This window comes from Gorilla gorilla, chromosome 17 (assembly GCF_029281585.2).
Source record: "Gorilla gorilla gorilla isolate KB3781 chromosome 17, NHGRI_mGorGor1-v2.1_pri, whole genome shotgun sequence".
NCBI lineage: Eukaryota > Metazoa > Chordata > Mammalia > Primates > Hominidae > Gorilla > Gorilla gorilla.
The window spans coordinates 87,957,916-87,976,309 of record NC_073241.2 but is presented as its reverse complement, the minus strand read 5'-3'; the positions used below and the strand labels follow the sequence as shown (position 1 = coordinate 87,976,309).

Sequence of the window (18,394 nt, the reverse complement as noted above, 5' to 3'; positions counted from 1 at the left end):
TCCCATCTGTGCGGTACCCCACTGGAAATCAGACTGTCCAACTCGCCCGGCAGCCACTTCCAGAGCCCCTGGAACTCTGGCCCAAGGCTCTCTGACTGACTCCTTCCCAGATCTTCTCAACTTAGCAGCTGAAGACTGACGTTACCCAATCACCGTAAAAGCCTCCTAGACCATCACAGATGCTTTGGGTAACCCTTACAGTGGAGGGTAAGTCCATCCCCATCTTAATACAGAGGCTACCCACTCCACATTAACTTCTTTTCAAGGGCCTGTTTCCCTTGCCTCCCTAATTATTGTGGGTATTGATGGCCAGGCTTCCTACAAATCTTCCCAACAGGACACCCTCCTGCTCCTCTGACATCTATTCTCAAAGGGATACCACGTATCTCCCTCCGAAGCCCAAATTTCTTCTTCATCCGTTACCTATCTCGGCATAATTCTTCATAAAAACACACATGCTCTCCCTGCTGATCGTGTCTGGCTAATCTCCCAAACCCCAACTCCTTCTACAAAACAACAAGTCCTTTCCTTCCTAGGCATTGTTAGGTACTTTCACCTTTAGATAACTAGTTTTGCCATCCTGACTAAACCATTATATAAACTCACAAAAGGAAATCCTTAAAAACAGCCCTAGAAGCTGCTCCCACACTAGCTCTCCCTAACTCATCCCAGCCCTTTTTCATTACACACAGCCGAAGTGCAGGGCTGTGCAGTCAGAATTCTTACACAAGAGCCAGGAGTGCGCCCTGTAGCCTTTCTGTACAAACAACTTGACTTTACTGTTTTAGGCTGGCCCCCACATTATTCCTGATACCACACCTGACCGTATCTCTCTGATCCACCTGGCATTCACTCCATTTCCCCATATTTCCTTCTTTCCTGTTTCTCACCCCGATCACACTTAGTTTATTGATGGCAGTTATACCAGGCCTAATCTCCACTCACCAGCAAAGGCAGGCTATGCTATAGTATCTTCCACATCTATCATAGAGGCTACCATTCTGCCCCACTCCACTACCTCTCAGCAAGCTGAACTCTTTGCCTAAACTCAGGCCCTCACTCTTACAAAGGGACTATGCATCAATATTTATACTGACTTTAAATATGCCTTCCATATCCTGCACCACCAAGCTGTTATATAGGCTGAAAGAGGTTTCCTCACTATGCAAGGGTCCTCCATCATTAATGCCTCCTTAATAAAAACTCTTCTCAAGGTTGCTTTACTTCCAAAGGAAGCTGGAGTCATTCACTGCAAAGGCCATCAAAGGGCCTCAGACCCCATTGCTCAAGGCAACAATTATGCTGATAAGACAACTACAAAAGCAACTAGTATTCCTACTTCTGTCGCTCATGGCCAGTTTTTCTCCTTCTCATCAGTCACTCCTATATACTCTCCCACTGAAGTTTCCACCTGTCAATCCCTCCCCACTCAAGGCAGATGGTTTTTAGACCAAAAAAAAAATCTCTTTCCAGCCTCACAGGCCCATTCTATTCTGTCGTCATTTCATAACCTCTTCCGTGTAGGTTACAAGTCGCTAGCCCGCCTCTTAGAACCTCTCATTTCCTTTCCATCATAGAAATCTAGCCTCAAGGAAATCACTTCTCAGTGTTCCATCTGCTATTCTACTATTCCTTAGGGATTTCTCAGGCCCCCTCCCTTCCCTACACATCAAGCTCAGGGATTTGCCCCTGCCCAGGACTGGCAAATTGACTTTACTCACATGCCCCGAGTCAGAAAACTAAAATACCTCTTGGTCTGGGTAGACACTTTCACTGGATAGATAGAGGCCTTTCCCACATGGTCTGAGAAGGCCACCACGGTCATTTCTTCCCTTCTGTCGGACATAATTCCTCAGTTTGGCCTTCCTACCTCTATACAGTCTGATAATGGACTGGCCTTTATTAGTCAAATCACCCAAGCAGTTTCTCAGGCTCTTGGTATTCAGTGGCTCCTGGTTTTACCTCAAACCGCCACCCGTAAGTCTATCTTGAAGTGGATAGAAGATCTTCAGTGGCAAGGTACACTCCAATACTTTCACCCTGATGAAGTCCTATTCTTTACTTTTATACCTATTGTTTTATACTCACTTTTATACTCACTCTTATTCTTGGTCCCATTCTTATGCCACCCTCTACCTCTCCCCAGCTATCTACACCACACTATCAATCTCACTCACTCTCTCGTAGCCATTTCTAATCCTTCTTTGATAGACAATTGCTGGCTTTGCGTTTCTCTTTCCTCCGAAATCTCCGGCCTCGACTTACTCACTTCTAAAAAAAGAGGACTTTGTATATATATATATATATATATATATTTTTTTTTTTTTTTTTTGTGGGAAACCAGCTCACGTTTAATTGTGACATTTTAAAATTGTACAAGTATTTTGACATCTGCCCCCCATATTTAGTCTCTCAAAATGACAGGAAAACAACCAATCACAGGTTTAATACATTTACCCCTTCAGTTCCTATGTGCAGCACCCAATATTCCTTTGAAATATCAAACAGACCTGGCAGTGGCCAACAGTAAATTTCTGCCCGCTGCCTCCCACCACCAACGGAGTTGAAAAGTTCAGGTTTAGTGTTGTTGCAGTGGCACTTGTCCAGAATTGGTACCTCCCCATAGTTGGGGGACTTTAAATGTACCAGTGAAAATAGCTTTTTCCCCTTCAAGGGGAAGAAAGAAAATCACTCCTCAAAACCCAGCAGATCTGGCTGTGAGGTCTTTCCTCCTATCTCATCTCTTCAGGCTTTTTTTTTTTTTTTTTTTTGCAGTGGAGCAAGAGAGACCAAAACCTAACCTGAGTTACAAGAAACAAGACAGTAATGGCTATAAAGGGAGTGACCAGGAGCAACTGGGACACTCCTTTACCTCCCATATCCAATGTATGTGTTTCACAGAAAAACAACAAAATTAACAAATTCACAAAATACAACAGCTAGAATTACAAAATCCATTCATCCAAGGGTGGTAGAAGGCAGGATGGAAAGGTGGAAGGGTAAATGGCACAGGGAGAAAAACAAAGTGTTCCAATCAGTCCAGGCACAGGGACTGGCAAATGCTAGAAAATAGCTGCAGAAAAACCTGTGGTCCTTTCAGACTCACGGTGATGTTAAAAATCCACACACTGGTGTCAGGGAACATTCTGCCTTACGTGCACCAGAGACAAAAATTTCAATTCCTCAGAGAGAAGGGAATACACAGAGGGCCCTTGGCAGAGTGGGTCCTGCCTTCCCTGGCAGGGGGGAGGTGAACAGGGAAAAGAGCTGCCACAGCTTCTTCCAATCCCGCCCATCCCCTTTGGATGGCAGGCAACTCAGTGACCTGCAGCAGCCTTCAGTTTGGCAGGCGACGGATGCGGTGAAGGGAACTTCTCTGCAGAAGTAGAGCTGCTCAGGGCCGACTGCAGGTAGACTGTCTTGTGGAAGAGTCTGTTGCTTAAGAAGACCACCAAGGAGAAGAGGCGCAACTGGAAGAGATACGCTTTGCCAGGGGTCTTTGCTTCATTGGCGCTGATAATGAATAAAGGAAAGAGGATAGAGAAAAGGCAGCCACTGATAATATATGAGGACTGCATTGCTGTGAGAAAAGCCAAAGGGCAAACCAAACCCAAACTAGTAAGGCCAATTCCTTTCTATGTTAGACAACCGCTGGTGCATTTCAATTCCTTTATTGAACCAACGATATTCAAAGCAGTACAGTGAGTAGAGAAGGGACATATGCAGGAGACTAACCAGCTGACCGACAAGATGGATGGGAAAGAGACTCACAAACATTCCCTGAATGAGGAAAAGAGCCTGCAGCAAAAGGTTGAAGAGCATGTCAGCAATTATTTTGCTGACACTAGGGAATGGGTGAAGCTTCCTCCCTGATACCTCAAATGCCAGGTCAGCTATATCCTGAAACCAAATGGCATTCACCACTTTGCTAAGCACAAACAAGGGGAGCACCCAAAGAGCACTGAAAATTGATGTGAGGAAGAATTCCAGCCACGACCAAACATCTCCATGTAGTGATGGGTCACCGATAATTCGGGCTGTTACCGACTGAAGCACAGGAATAAATACTCGATAAAACAAGAGGAGACTGAACCAGAACACTCCACCATTCCAAGCACAACACTGGAAAATTCTACTAACAATACGTGGCTCACTCTCTTGCTTCCGCTCTATACTCTGGGCTCTTCTCTGTGCCAAGACACTACTTGCCCTTCGACGCTGCTCCTCTCTCTTTTGCTGGATTCGAGCATCTAGCTTTGAGATGGTACAAATACCCCAGATGGAGTCTTTGATTCCTCTGGCAAGGTCCTGGAGAAAGGTTTTGACACTGTCAGCCATCTCTTCACCACCAAACTATCAACTACACACAGGAGAGAGAAGTGTCCCCAAATCTCTCATCATGAAGGATCCGCAGCTCCGCCGCCGTGACTCCAGCCCTGCCCCTAGCCCACCGCGGGCCAGCTCCGCCGGGGCGCTTCCAGGGCCGGGGCCGCTGCGCCCGCACTGGGCATGCCCGGGCCGCACGGGGCCGCCTACTTTGTATATTTTTAAATGAAGAGTGTTGTTTTTACCTAAATCAATCTGGCCCGGTATATGACAACATAAAAAAACTCAAGGATAGAGCCCAAAAAACTCACCAGCCAAGCAAATAATCATGCTGAACCCCCTTGGGCACTCTCTAATTAGATGTCCTGGGTCCTCCCAATTCTTAGTCCTTTAATACCTGTTTTTCTCCTTCTCTTATTCAGACCTTCTGTCTTCTGTTTAGTTTCTCAATTCATACAAGACCTCATCCAGGCCATCACCAATCATTCTATATGACAAATGCTCCTTCTAACAACCCCATAATATCGCCCCTTACCACAAAATCTTCCTTCAGCTTCATCTCTCCCATTCTAGCTTCCCACGCTGCCCCTAATCCCGCTCGAAGCAGCTCTGAGAAACATTGCCCATTATCTCTCCATACCACTCCCCAAAATTTTCACTGCCCCAACACTTAAGGACTATTTTGTTTTATTTTTCTTATTAATATAAAAAGACAGGAATGTGGGGCCTTTGAGCCCAAGCCTGCACATATACATCCTGATGGCCTGAAGCAACTGAACGATCACAAAAGAAGTGAAAATGGCTGGTTCCTCCCTTAACTGATGACATTACCTTGTGAAATTCCTTCTCCTGGCTCAGAAGCTCCCCCACTGAGCACCTTGTGACACCTGTCCCTGCCTGCCAGAGAACAACCCCTTTGACTGTAATTTTCCACTGTCTACCCAAATCCTGCAAAACTGCTCCACTCCTATCTCCCTTTGCTGATTCCTATTTCGGACTCAGCCCGCCTGCACCCAGGTGAAATAAACAGCTTTATTGCTCACACAAAGTCTGTTTGGTGGTCTCTTCACATGAACGTGCGTGACACTCTTCAATATTTTTTTCTGGGACTGACATTAATTTTTACATGAATTCCTCTCATATAAATACCCGTATTTCCCTGTCTATGAGTAATCCTACACTTACACATTTTCTGATGAAGCGTACTATCACATCTGCCCTCGGGACCAACTCCATAATTGACAGGGCCCATGGCACAGTAAAAATGCAAGGCCTCTTGTCTAAAAATGAGTAACTTCAAGATGGTAACAACAGAACATTTAAAAAGCACAGAATCTTCGTAAACAAGGGGCCCTGTGTGTCTGTACAGGTCACGGGAATGCATGCTTTCCATTAATTATATTTCATCCATACTAAACTATTTTTGCAGTTCTCTTAAACAAGCCAAGTTTTTACTCATCACTTTGCACAAGCTGTTGTTTTTATCCGAATATTCTTCCATAGACCCTGCATCCTCCTCCCTGAACCTTCTGCCCATCCATCAAAAACCCTCAGATGTCATTTCCACGAGGCATTCTTTGTTCCAATCCTGGTAAGTGTCCCTCCCCTAGCTCCCTTGGCTACCTGGGCGTATCTCCCTAAGGGCAGGAATTTTGTCTCTGCAAATCTGCTTGCCCAGCCCCTATCATAGTGCCAATTACCGACCGTTAGTGGATACTTCCTACATAGCAAGTACGGTGTTAGGAATAGCGCATAAGTAGCTCACTTAATCCTCACATAACCCAAGGAAGGAGCTGTAATCATTCTCTTTTAACAAAGGAGACTCTGGGAGATAAAACACGTCCAGGTTCACACATCTTGGGGCAGAGGTGCTAATAAGAGTGAGCTGAAGTTAATATTATTTATTCTCACTAGTAGCCTAAACCATGATAGATTAGTAAGCCTACATTTGAAACAGCATGGTGTAAACAAACCTCAGAAAACAGGTAACTCCGCTGATCAGATTGCTTCCTTTATTTAAATAGTACAAGAGTACATTTGCATATTAAAGAGGGTGTTTTTTACTGCCCCACACCTTTAATGATGATGGTTGAAACTCAGAATCAACCTTTGAGTTTCATTGCTTTGAGGTAAATCATTGCTTTGAGGTAAATGTTTGCTCTCTTTGGGCATTCTCTTTAAAATGCAAATGTTCTCCAATGTTAAAGCATTAAATTCCTAACAGTATATTGAGTATGAATTTTTCACAGACTTTTACTCTAGCCTAAAGCAGACTGGAAAAATACTGGGCAGAAAATGATTACACAATCTGGTGAAATGTGGTTGATTGTCTATAAATGTCTTAAAGTAGTGATTCATGGTGTGCTGTTCACTGGGAGCTTATTTAAACTGTTGATTTGTGGCCCTGTGTTCAGATCCACTGAATGAGAGTCTCTGGGTCCTTAAAATCTGCATCTGAATGAGAGCCTCGGGTGATTCTGACGCATAGTAAAGTTCAAAACTAACTGCTTTAAGGTCTATTAAGCTTACAATAAAATGAGATGAAAATATCCTGCAGTTTATGTTTTGTTCTTCTCACTACTTTTATACTGATACGAAAATTATAGGGGAAAATGGTCCCACAATATTACATGGTCAGGGCAGAGGAAATATTGAAAATGGGGAGAAAAGGAGATTGAAAGAAAAGGCCTAGGAAATGACACTTCAAAAATTCAGTTTTTGGCCGGGTGCAGTGGCTCATGCCTATAATCCCAGCACTTTGGGAGGCTGAGGCAGGAGGATCGCTTGAGCTCAGGAGTTTAAGACCAGCCTAGGCAACATGCTGAAACCCCATCTCTACAAAAAATACAAAAGTTAGCTCAGTGTGGTGGTGTGCATCTGTAGTTCCAGCTACTAGGAAGGCTGAGGTGGGAGGATGGCTTGACCCCAGGAGTTGGAGGTTGCAGTGAGCAAAGACCATGCCACTACACTCTAGCCTGGACAACAGAGCCAGACCCAGCCTCAAAAAAAAAATTTTTTTTTTTTTTTTTTTAGTTTTTCCTAGGGCTGGTGCTGTACCTGTTAAGGCTTCTTAGAATAACTAGGATTGATTTTACATTCCGCCTTAATCAGTGCCATTTGCTAAGTTAGTCTTTTGAGAGTGAATGAGCATATACTGCAGTGAGAAGACTGTGTGTCTAAGAGCCATCCATTCATTCACTCAAGGACTGTCATTTGAGCCAGTGCAAGCCAAACACTACACTAACTGCGGGAGATAGAAGGGTGAGCAAACATCTCATAAGACTTACAGACTGGTTGGAGAGAGAGGCAACAAAATTAGACATTGATATTGATATTTGTCTTCAAAACTTTAGGAGTAATGGAATAAATTGCTATGTTAATGACAAAAACGGAAAGCGAGTTTGTTATTGCATTTCAGCTTTACGATATGGGGAAAAGTTAAAATGGGGACTTACGGGGTTTGAGACTTTTTTTTTCTTTTCAGCCAAGCAATGGGTAAGAAAGCATTGTGGCACAAGTAATGAATTCATCAGCAATGTAAATGGTTCTCTGAACACCAGGAATTAATCTGTTTTAATGGTGTGGTTTTCAGAATGCAGCAGAATTATCTCCACTTCCTACTCCACCAGTTCTTTGACTGTGTCTGGATCTTTGTCTGAATCTGTGAAGTGAGTAAAATGAGGAAGTTGGATGGGGTAGTTGTGAAGTGCTTTTGAAGTTATTCTTGTTCTTCTGTAACCTAGCCCAGTGGATTCTTCTTGGCTGATGCCTAGATAGAACTGATTTATTAAGACAAGAGAATTGCAACGGAGAAAGAACCGGCTAAACTCAGGAACGTCAAGTGGAGATGTTTTAGCTTTATTCTATTTGTGATGGGGAATCACAGAAGATTTATAAGCAAGAGAGAGAGAGAGAGATGAAAAACAAGTGTCTAATAAGATTGGCCTGATGGCTGTCTGGGCAGTCCCCACGATAGCGTCTGTGGTGCTGGGAAGGGGTGGTGATGGCAGATTTGGCAAGAGGAGACTCGGAGGCTATTGCTAAGGTCTCATTACCGATGGGTAATAGACAGAAAAAAATGGACTCATAAATGAACACTGATAAAGCAAATGAGGATGAGAAGTGCTTCTGTAGCACACACACTTTAATTGGTAGTTAAATTATTCCTGTCACGTGCAGCCACATTTGCAGATTGGGAAGATAGTTTTTCACCCTGTAGTGAAGTTCTTTTTGTCCTCAGGAAGACAGGTTTGGACAGCTTATGAGAAAGGGGGCTGTGGAACACAGACAGTGGAAAGGGCCAAGTTATCAAGGGTGTAGTCATGGCCTCTCCTGGGGGCAACAAAGATGAGAGTTCGCGGGGCTGGCAAAACTGAGCCCAGAACTCAGCCTCATGGATCTTTTACACCAAGAAAAGGACTAGTTGCATGAGGCTTGGATGAGACTTAGGAGCTCAAGAAAGGGAAAGAGGGCAACTGGGGTAGACTATGCTTCAGAAAGCTGTAGCTTGGAGTGAACTTCCTTTGTGAAATTTTGCTACAGGCAAGAAACTTAAGTTTTCTTCCTGATTGATCAATCAGGTAGGATTGATCAATCTCTCAGTTGGCCATGTAACCATAAAAGTAAATGGTAGGGACAGGAAACATAATATTTTGCCAAAAACTCTGACTTAAGACCAGGTAAGCTTCATTATGCCTTTTATAAAAAAAGAATGTCATTAATAAGAACTTGGGCACTGCATTCTTCAAGACTCCCTGATCAGCCAGTAGCAGGTGGTGACAGAGTCCAGGAGCCCCATCTCCTGACTTTTGCAGAGCTCCTAGAGCACCCTGTTCTCCCTGCCGCCTTTCCATTTGTTGGAGGACAGGCTCCACACTGTCTTGGTACATAAGGGAACAGCATAGTAACACTGCCAAATGAGCAATGGGACAGGAGGCGGCTGGTGATAATTCTTGCCTTAGACTTTTGGCTCTCTGGGTATCTGTCACGAGGAATATCATGTTCAGGAGGATTTACTCACTAGGTATCTGCTTCTCAGACTCGTGGGGATGAAAATCTGAAGTAGTCATTCAAGTCACAGTTTTATCAAGTAGGTTTGATGCTTTGAACGTGACTTAAGAATAAAAGTCAGAAAATATTCTATTGTAGGGCAAGATAAGCAAGGGATCCACTAACTGTTTTATTCTATTGTTTTACATTTTTTAAAACAATTGACCCAGCATTTTGGGAGGCCGAGGCGGGTGGATCACTTGAAACCAGGAGTTTTGACCAGCCTGGCCAACATGGTGAAAGCCCGTCTCTACTAAAAATACAAAAAAAATTAGCTGGGAGTTGTTGTGCGTGCCTGTAGTCCCAGCTATTGGGGAGGCTGAGGCAGGAAAATTGCTTGAACACTGGAGGTGGAGACTGCAGTGAGCTGAGATTGTACCACTGCACTCTAGCCTGGGTGACAGAGCGAGACTCTGTTGCAAAAAAAAAAAAAAAAAAAAAGATTGAGACAGGGCCTCACTCTGTCACCCAGGCTGGAGTGCAGTGTGGCACAATCATGGCTTACTGCAGCCTTGACCTCCTTGGTTTGAGTGATCCTTCTCCTTCAGTCTCCTGAGTAGCTGGGACTACAGGTGCATGCCACCATGCCTGGCTAATTTTTTTGGTAGAGACAGGATTTTGCTATGTTGCCCGGGCTGGTCTCAAACTCCTGGCCTCAAGTGGTCCTCCCACCTTGGCCTCCAAAGTGCTGGGATTGCAGGCTTAGGCCACTACACTCAGCCATAAACAGTGTTATTGAGGGATAATTTACATAAAATTTTGTCATTGTTAGTGTACAGTATAATAATTTCTACTGTATTTATGGGTTTGTGCAACTGTTATCATACTTCAGTTCAAGAATAGTCCCATCATCCCAAAATATTCTTTCATGTCTATTTGCAGCTAACCCTGCTTCCCCCAACCTTAGAAAACCACCAATGTTTTGTCTCTATAAATTTGTCTTTTTTGACTTTCATAACATTGGAATATTTCAATATGTCATCTTTTGTGTCTGGTCTTTTATAGTTAGCACAGGGTTTTTGAGGTTTATCCAAGCTGTAACATGAATCAATTGTCCTTTGCTTTTTGTTCTTGAATAGTACACGGGCCATAGCTTGTCTTATCCATTCATTGGTTGACAGACATTTGGATTGTTTTCAGTTTTTGGCATACAGGTTGTTATTTGAACTTGTGTTGTTATTTCTCATAGGGAGGGTTCTAGGAGTGGAATTGCTGAGTCATATGGCAAGCTTGTGTTTAACGTTTTAAGAAATGACCAGTTATTTTCCAAAGTGGCTGTGCTACTTTACATTCCCACCAGCAGTGTATTAGGGTTCCAGTTTCTTCTTCACATCCTCATTATACTTGGTATTGTTCGTCTTTTTTTTTTATTATAGCCATCCTTGTGGGCATTGTGGGTTTTTTTCAATGTCTTTTTCTATTTCTTTTTTTGTTTTATTGTGTTTCCATTTTAATTTGCATTTCTTTATTGATTAAAGGTGTTGAGTATCTTTTTTTTCTTTCCAGACAAAGTCTCGCTTTGTTGCTCAGTCTGGAGTGCAGTGGCACAACCATGGCTCACTGCAGCCTTGACCTTCCAGGTTCAAGTGATCCTCCCTCTTCAGCTTTCTGAGTGGCTGGGTCTGCAGGTACACACCACCACACCCAGCTAATGTTTTGTTTTCATGTTTTTGGTAGAGATGGGGTATTGCTATGTTGCCAGGGCTGACCTAGACCTCCTGGACTAAAGCAATCCTCCCACCTTGGCCACTCAAAGTGCTGGGATTACAGGTGTGAGCCAGTGTGCCTGGCCTAACGTGTTGAGCATCCTTTCATGTGCTTATTAGCCATCTATAGATTTTCTTTGGCGAAATGTCTATTCAAATCTTTTGCCCATGTTTAAATTGGGTTTTTGTTATTTATTTATCTATCAAAAGATGGGGTCTCACCCTGTTGCGCAGGCTGGAGTACAGTGGCATAATCGTAGCTCACTGCAGTCTCAAACTCCTGGGCTCGAGCAATCTTCTCACTTCAGCCTCCCCAGTAGTTGGGAGCACAGGCACATGCCACCATCCCTGGATATGGGTTTTTAATCTTTTTATTGTTGAGTTTCATGGGTTTTTAAAATATATATTCTGCTCTCTCCCCCTCAGCAAACCAATGCAGGAACAGAAAACCAAATACCACATGTTCTCACTTACAAGGGGAGCCGAATGATGAGAACACATGGACACGTGGCAGGGAACAACACATATTGGGACCTGTTGGGGGCTGGTGGGGAGGGTGAGCATCAGAAAGAATAGCTAATAGATGCTAGGCTTAATAACTAGGTGATGGATTGATCTGTGCAGCAAATAATCGTGGCACACGTATGCCTATGTAACAAACCTGTACATCCTGCACATGTACCCTGGAACTTAAAATAAAAGTTGAAAAAAAATAAAATAAATAAAATATATATTCTGGCTGTACATCCTTCATGACACATATGATTTGCAAATATTTTCTTCCAGTGTGTGGCAGGTAATGATGGCTTTTGAAGCACAAAAGTTGCACTTAAGTTTCTTCCATTTTCAAGTTCTGCCTGATACTCACTTTTTGTTGGGCCCTTTCATGTCTCCTCTGAACATGCTGGGAAAGTGCGGATAGACAGGTTCCCCATGGTCTGCCCTGCACACACATGCAGCCCGCATCAGCCAGATGCTTGACCCAATCCCACTCCACTCGCCTGCTGCCAGGATCATGTCCATCAATAACACTGCTGGGCATAGGCGTTGTCCACTGCTTCAAATCCAGCAAACCCCGTTGACCATGGCAGTGAAAATGCCAGTGCTTACAGGTGGCCCTGGTGGAACCCCTGTGATAGCAGAACAGGGTGGGGAAACGGGAGCAGCTCCAGGCAAAAGCAGTGCAGAGACTCACTGTTAGTACCCAAAGCTGAGAAGTTTTCCAATCATAAATGCTTCTCAAATTGTTATATGTCTTTGGTTGATGAAAATATCCAGCAGTTTTAGTAATGAGTATGTTTTGCTCTTACAATCAGAAAAAAGACCAAAGTAAACTGTTCCAAAGTAGTACATATAACATATGCAAATATTTTTAAAATTTTAAGTTTTCACACTAACTAATGAATTTTACTTAGCATTTGTGAAATAGGGCCTCACATTTACAAAATTGGAATTTTGCTCCTGTTCTGAGAGTTGCAATGCATTTTTGTGGTTGTTCTAAAACTGAAACTGAAGCACTAGAATGAACCATGACAAACTTTTATCTTGGAAACTTGGGTACTTTTTGTTCAGGTACTTAGATTCTCATATTTTGTTACATTGAATTTTGAGCTGGTTTTGCTATTTTGGTTTTAGGTAGCTCAAATACAGTCCTTCAGGAACATGATGGATAAAATACGTCTGTGTCTGTGAACCTAACTACCATTTATAATTTTGCTACTCTGGGGGAAAATGAATTCCAGGTTCCAAACAACACTCATATGCTTGAAAGATCCCTCTCAGATATATCAATTCTGATAAAATTGCATTTTTATTGTTGTTTTGCAATTTTTTTTTGAGACAAGGTCCCACTCTGTTGTCCAGGCTGGAAGGCAATGGCACAATCATGGCACACTGTAGCCTCGACCTTCTAGGCTCAAAAGTCCTCCCACTTCGGCCTCCTGCATAGATAGGACCACAGGTGGACACTATCGCACCCGGCTACTTTTATGATGTTTTGTAGAGACAAGATCTCACTATGTTACCCAGGCTGTTCTCAAAGTCCTGAACCCAAGCAATCCTCCTGCCTCAGCCTCCCAAAATATTGGGATTACAGGTGTGAGCCACCATGCCTGGCCTGTTTTGCAAATATTTTTAAATTCCATCTTCTCATTAAGAATATTATAGAAAGATGTTACCTGGGATGAAAAACATCATGAGAGTACAGAGTTTTATTTACATTCATATTTCTTTTGCCACTGCACTTAAGGGGGGAAAATGCCTGTTTAGTTGACCTACCCAAGTGACTGGCAGCTATTTTAAATAGATGAACTGGGCTGGGCACAGTGGCTCACGTGTGTAATCCCAGCACTTTGGAAGGCCGAGGCAGGTGGATCACCTGAGGTTAGGAGTTTGAGACCAGCCTGACCAACATGGCGAAACCCCGTCTCTACTAAATACAAAAAATTAGCTGGGCGTGGTGGTGCATGCCTGTAATCCCAGCTACTTGGGAGGCTAAGGCAGGATAATTGCTTGAATCCAGGAGGCAGAGGTTGCAATAAGCCGAGATTGCACCATTGCACTCCAGCCTGGGCAACAAGAGCGAAAACTCCGTCTAAAAAATAAAATAAAATAAAATAAAATAAAATAACTGAATGAAGGTTGCAAATGCATGATTCAGGTCACATCTGCTAACGGGAATCCCTGGACCCTGGATAGGGATGAATTGTTGGGGAGGGAGGCTCTCGGTGCTCCAGAGAGCTCCCCAAACACTGACAGTTCTCTCTGCAGCAGGAGTGACCTGCTCAGTTCCAGCCTGGCCCGAGGACCCTGGCAGAGTCCCTGATCTGCCACGTGATTGGTACTAAGCCTCTGCCAAGAATATGCTTTACTGGGAAAGACTGTGCCGTCAGCCTTGCCACTAGTGTTCAAGGGTCTTCCATGCCAGGAAGAATAAAATGAGCAGATAAACCTCTCACGTACCAATCCCAGTCCACGTTATAGGAGCACAGAGCAGCTTAAGAGCCTAATGAATTTGCTTTAATTGTTCAGATTAATTGGGAACTGATTTGATCCCAGTCTCCAGCAGACCTAGGGTGGTCGGTGAACCAAGTGGCGCTCATTCATTCAAGAAACCGAGAAAATAACAGTTGGAACTTGGGAAAGCTGAAAAGGCCTTTCAGAGAGAGAGAATAAACATCTGATACAAAAATACATTTCCAACTCCATTCCTTAGAAGGAAAATCTTCCTAAAATTAAGTTTTAAGAAAATTCTTCCTATAGTTTCAGAAAAATAGAGATTAAACATAATTTCTTATACTCTACATTACTTTACTTGGAATAATGCTAAACATTTTTATGTCTTTACTTTTAATCTCAAACTCACGTGTTTTTTTCAATTGAGGTATTTTACTGAATTATTAAACGTCACACATAGGTCTGGGGAATCATCTGGCATCTTGTTTGTGTAGCTGGACAACTCTTAGATCTTATTTATCAGGCTGCTGAACTGTTCCTTGTTCAGAGATACAGATACCCTCCAAACATTTTCTGATTTTTTTTTTTTTTTTTTGAGGTAAGATCTCACTCTGTCACCCAGGCTGGAGTGCAGTGGGCATGATCACGGCTCACTGCAGCCTCAGTTTCCTGGGTTCAAGCCATCCTCCCACCTCAGCCTCTCAAGTAGCTGGGGCTACAGGCACACGCCACCACACCTGGCTAATTTTTGTATTTTTTTTGTAGATGGGGTTTCACCATATTGCCCAGGTTGGTCTCAAACTCTTGAGCTCAAAGGATCTACCCATCTCAGCCTCCCAAAGTGCTGGGATTACAGGCATGAGCCCCTGCTCTTTGCCAATATCCTTGTTTTTAACTGTTGTGGCTTGCTGAATCAAAGCAGCTGAATTTGAAACAACTTCAATATCATTTCCTTCAAGAACTAACTCGTCTTTCTGGGCTTGAGATACTGAATGGGCAACACCTGGCCTCATCCAAACCCTGCAGATTTATTTTTCACCCAAGAAATTTCAGATTTCAACAAAAGACTCCTGGCTAACAATGTTGATGGGGAAGTGAGCATGCACAGCTCTCGTCTTACAACAGAAGCCCCGTGCAGCACCCTGGATCATGTTCTGTTTGTGACTACAAATAGTGCCAATGGTATCCAGGTCCTTTCTATTTCCCCACACTTTGTCAGCCTGGAGCCTCTTCTTTTCCTTTCTAAGGAGACTGAATTCTCCACTGATGTAACTGAAGTCCCTCCACAGGGTTCCTCTGGGGCCCTTCACAATAACTGTGTCCCTTCAGAGTGATGTTGACATCTTTGGGAATGTCAAGAGTCTGATTGCTAAGAATCGTCTTCAATCTCGCAGTAGATGTGATAAAGAGAGTCATGTATTTTTTGATGCTATTAGCAGGGCACAGATACATGCCATTCTTTTTCTCTTCAACGTCTTACTTCTTCCATCCCTCCTTTGATATTCACAGAAAATTCAGAACTAGTGTCCTGGTCTAATTTGAGGTGTTTGTTTGTTTGTTTGTTTGTTTGTTTTTTGAGATGGAGTCTTGCTCTGTCCCTCAGGCTGGAGTACAGTGGTGTGATATTGGCTCACTGCAACCTCCACCTCCTGGGTTCACACAATTCTCCTGCCTCAACCTCCTGAGTAGCTGGGATTACAGGTGTGAGCCATGACACCCAGCTATTTTTTATATTTTAGTAGAGACGGGGGGTTTCACCATGTTGGCCAGGCTGATCTTGAACTCCTGACCTCAAGTGATCCACCTGCCTCGGCCTCCCAAAGTGCAGGGATTACAGGCTTAATTTGAGTTTAATTCCAAGATTTCTGTTTCTGATTTTCTTTCATGCCTCCTCCCCGACACCTAAGATTAAAACATAAATTCTGTGGCTGCAAATTCATGAGATGAATAAAACAAATACAGTTAAATCCATTATATGTATGTATGTACGTGTGTGTATATATATGCATGTATGTGTGTATGCATGCATGTATATGTGTGTATGTGTGTGTGTGTGTATATCTATATATACACATATATAAACCTTCTGCTCTTTACATTTATTTTGCTAGGCGATGAATGTTAGGAGTTGAGGGAATTGGTTTTTCAAATTATTTCAGAGGAACAAAATTAAGTTTCATAGTGAATTTCAACTTTTCCATTTAATAACTCCCAGGCAACACTTCTTTCACAACCATATCACATTTATCTATTGCTTTGGGACATTCCTTCACTTTTGACTTTATCCTCTCTGTGGTGTGTGACAGCATTTGTTTATTCTTTATCATCACACCTTCCTCCTCTCTTCATTCCCAACTTGAAGTTATCTCCTCTTTCTTATCTGGAAAAGACCTTACATTGTGAAGACCTCAGCTTTCCATAAAGCCAACCATTTGCAAAGAGTTGGTAATTTCTGTGTTCTGTGGCATTTCATAGATGTGTTCCCCAGGAGATAGTCATTATTTTACAGTGCCTCAGCTTTAGTATCTTTTTTCTCACATGAAGATAAAACTGAAAAACAGAACATATCACCCCTACATTTCTTAATATTTCATCGTTTTAGATGAGTTTTCATCTTGTGAAAAGTTGCATTCCATCAAGGGATAATGATGTACATTCTGTGCTGTGTAAAAACAATTTGCTTCTGAGGATTGCAGTGCTCTACACAGAGTGAATATTTACAGCTATGTCCCTTTCAAAGTCGCCCCTGGAGCTGCTAATTTGAGCTGTCTCCGTGACTCTCAAAAGAGGTTTCTGTCTAAGCTGTCAATTTCCAGGTATCATACATTAAAATATTTTTGGGGAGAGGCTAAGTAGTTACAGAATGATGCTAAAGGATTCTCTATGTTTTTGGACTTGGATAAACTTCAATAAAAGAAATGCCCATATTACAAAATCTACTTTCCCAACAAGAACCATTCCAGGCAATCTGAAGGAATAGGACCTGTGGTATTTCTTCTGTGGATTTCTTCTGATCTTTGTCTGTTCTCTTCTATCGTAGTTAAAATAGGAAGGGGTGTGTGTGTGTGTGAGAGAGAGAGAGAGAGAGACAGACAGACAGACAAGGGGTAAGGGGGGGTAAGGAGGGTGAGGAGGGTGGATCCTGCCTTCCTTCTGTGGCTTCTGCCTTTCTCAGAGAACTTCAGAGGACGGCTATAATGCCTGTTCTAAATGAACAACATATGACACGTATTTTCACCTCCCCACCACCCCCTCCACGGGTTTCCTATGTGTACTTCAAATGCCTGATAACCTTGGTACGAGAACTGGTTGTGTTACTCTGGCCTTAATCCCTTTATCAGGCAGCAAGTTTTTCCTTTCCTAAGGAGTGAGCAACTAAGCCCAGGGTCCAGCATGGGCTTTGTAAAGAGCTGCTCGGTCTCCTGAGCAGCAGCCAGTGACAGGTCGTCTGGGTTTCATCAGCTCCCTAGGGCTGCATTTCACCAGGCCCCCTTGCCAGGGCCTCCCCAGCGTGTCGTGTCAACAAGTGTCGCACCTACTGCAGAAACAGCCCTCAAGTTTCATCACAGGGATGCTAAAATATATTCTCCAGCTTCAGCAATGATCTAGTTCACTGAAGGGCGGGGAAAAAATGCTCTTCTTCCAGAACTTCCCCGGGCATGGAATTTCCCCTCTTAGGAAGAGATGAACTTTCTGGAAGCAGACCCATCTGTGCTTTGACCTGATCGTGGAAGACCCTGAGCCCTATAAACTCCTTTGAATCCCTGTCCCGGCAACAGGGACACCCAATCAATGCCTCACACACAGCCTGGGGAATCCACAGCTGAGCCAGCCCTCCTATAACATTTCTTGGACAAAGAGTACTGAAAAGTAAGTATGTAGACTTTGGTTTTTACATAAGGAATGGCTGTGCTTTCAATATATAGTTGTTTACATTTTCTGCAACAAAGAACAAAGCAGATGGTTTCCTGATGAAATAGAATGAGATGAAACCAATAGGGGTTATATGGGATATTTGGGCATATAAGGTTTTAAAGTGGGCAAACTCTCATGGTCTTGTAATTTAAGTCCATTTTGACCCTTTTTGAAAATTATTGCTATTTTTAAATTTGCTTATTTTGGCTTGACAATAATGAATGAAAACAGTTTCTTTCACATCATGTCTATCTTAACAGTTAGAAAAAATATACAGAATGACTCAAACGAGTGATATGTAAAGTTTTGCAAAGTAACATAAAAAGTCAACTATCCAGGTAACTCAGGCCCCAGAGACTTTTGTCTGAAATATTTGAGTATTTTAGTCAAGAGTTATTCCTTTTACTGTGAATTAACTGAATGATTGAAAATCTCTCCTATCT

At 42.9% G+C, this 18,394-nt stretch overlaps 2 protein-coding genes, 1 long non-coding RNA gene and 1 pseudogene across 7 annotated transcripts in view; 1 reads left to right on the top strand and 3 right to left on the bottom strand.

Annotated features, from left to right (window-relative positions):
* Positions 1-18,394, bottom strand: part of LOC129528293 (uncharacterized) — a 110,106-nt gene that overhangs the window by 16,543 nt on the left and 75,169 nt on the right. The window lies entirely within an intron of this gene.
* On the bottom strand, positions 2,324-4,526 carry LOC115931433 (etoposide-induced protein 2.4 homolog). Its single transcript, XM_055368228.2, is given in 2 exon segments — positions 2,324-3,599; positions 3,601-4,526. Coding segments are annotated over 2 exon segments (1,020 nt in total). The 5' UTR covers positions 4,339-4,526; the 3' UTR covers positions 2,324-3,317.
* LOC101154196 (large ribosomal subunit protein uL6-like) lies at positions 14,549-15,452 on the bottom strand (annotated as a pseudogene).
* Positions 17,454-18,394, top strand: part of ALPK2 (alpha kinase 2) — a 146,573-nt gene continuing 145,632 nt past the window's right edge. For 3 of the 5 annotated variants that reach the window (XM_063699252.1, XM_063699253.1, XM_055368226.2), the window contains exon 1: positions 17,455-17,906. The gene's annotated coding sequence lies outside the window, so the exon portion shown is untranslated. Of the gene's footprint in view, positions 17,907-18,394 lie in introns of all 5 variants that reach the window. The other 2 variants (XM_063699254.1, XM_019014169.4) reach the window with 2 other exon arrangements.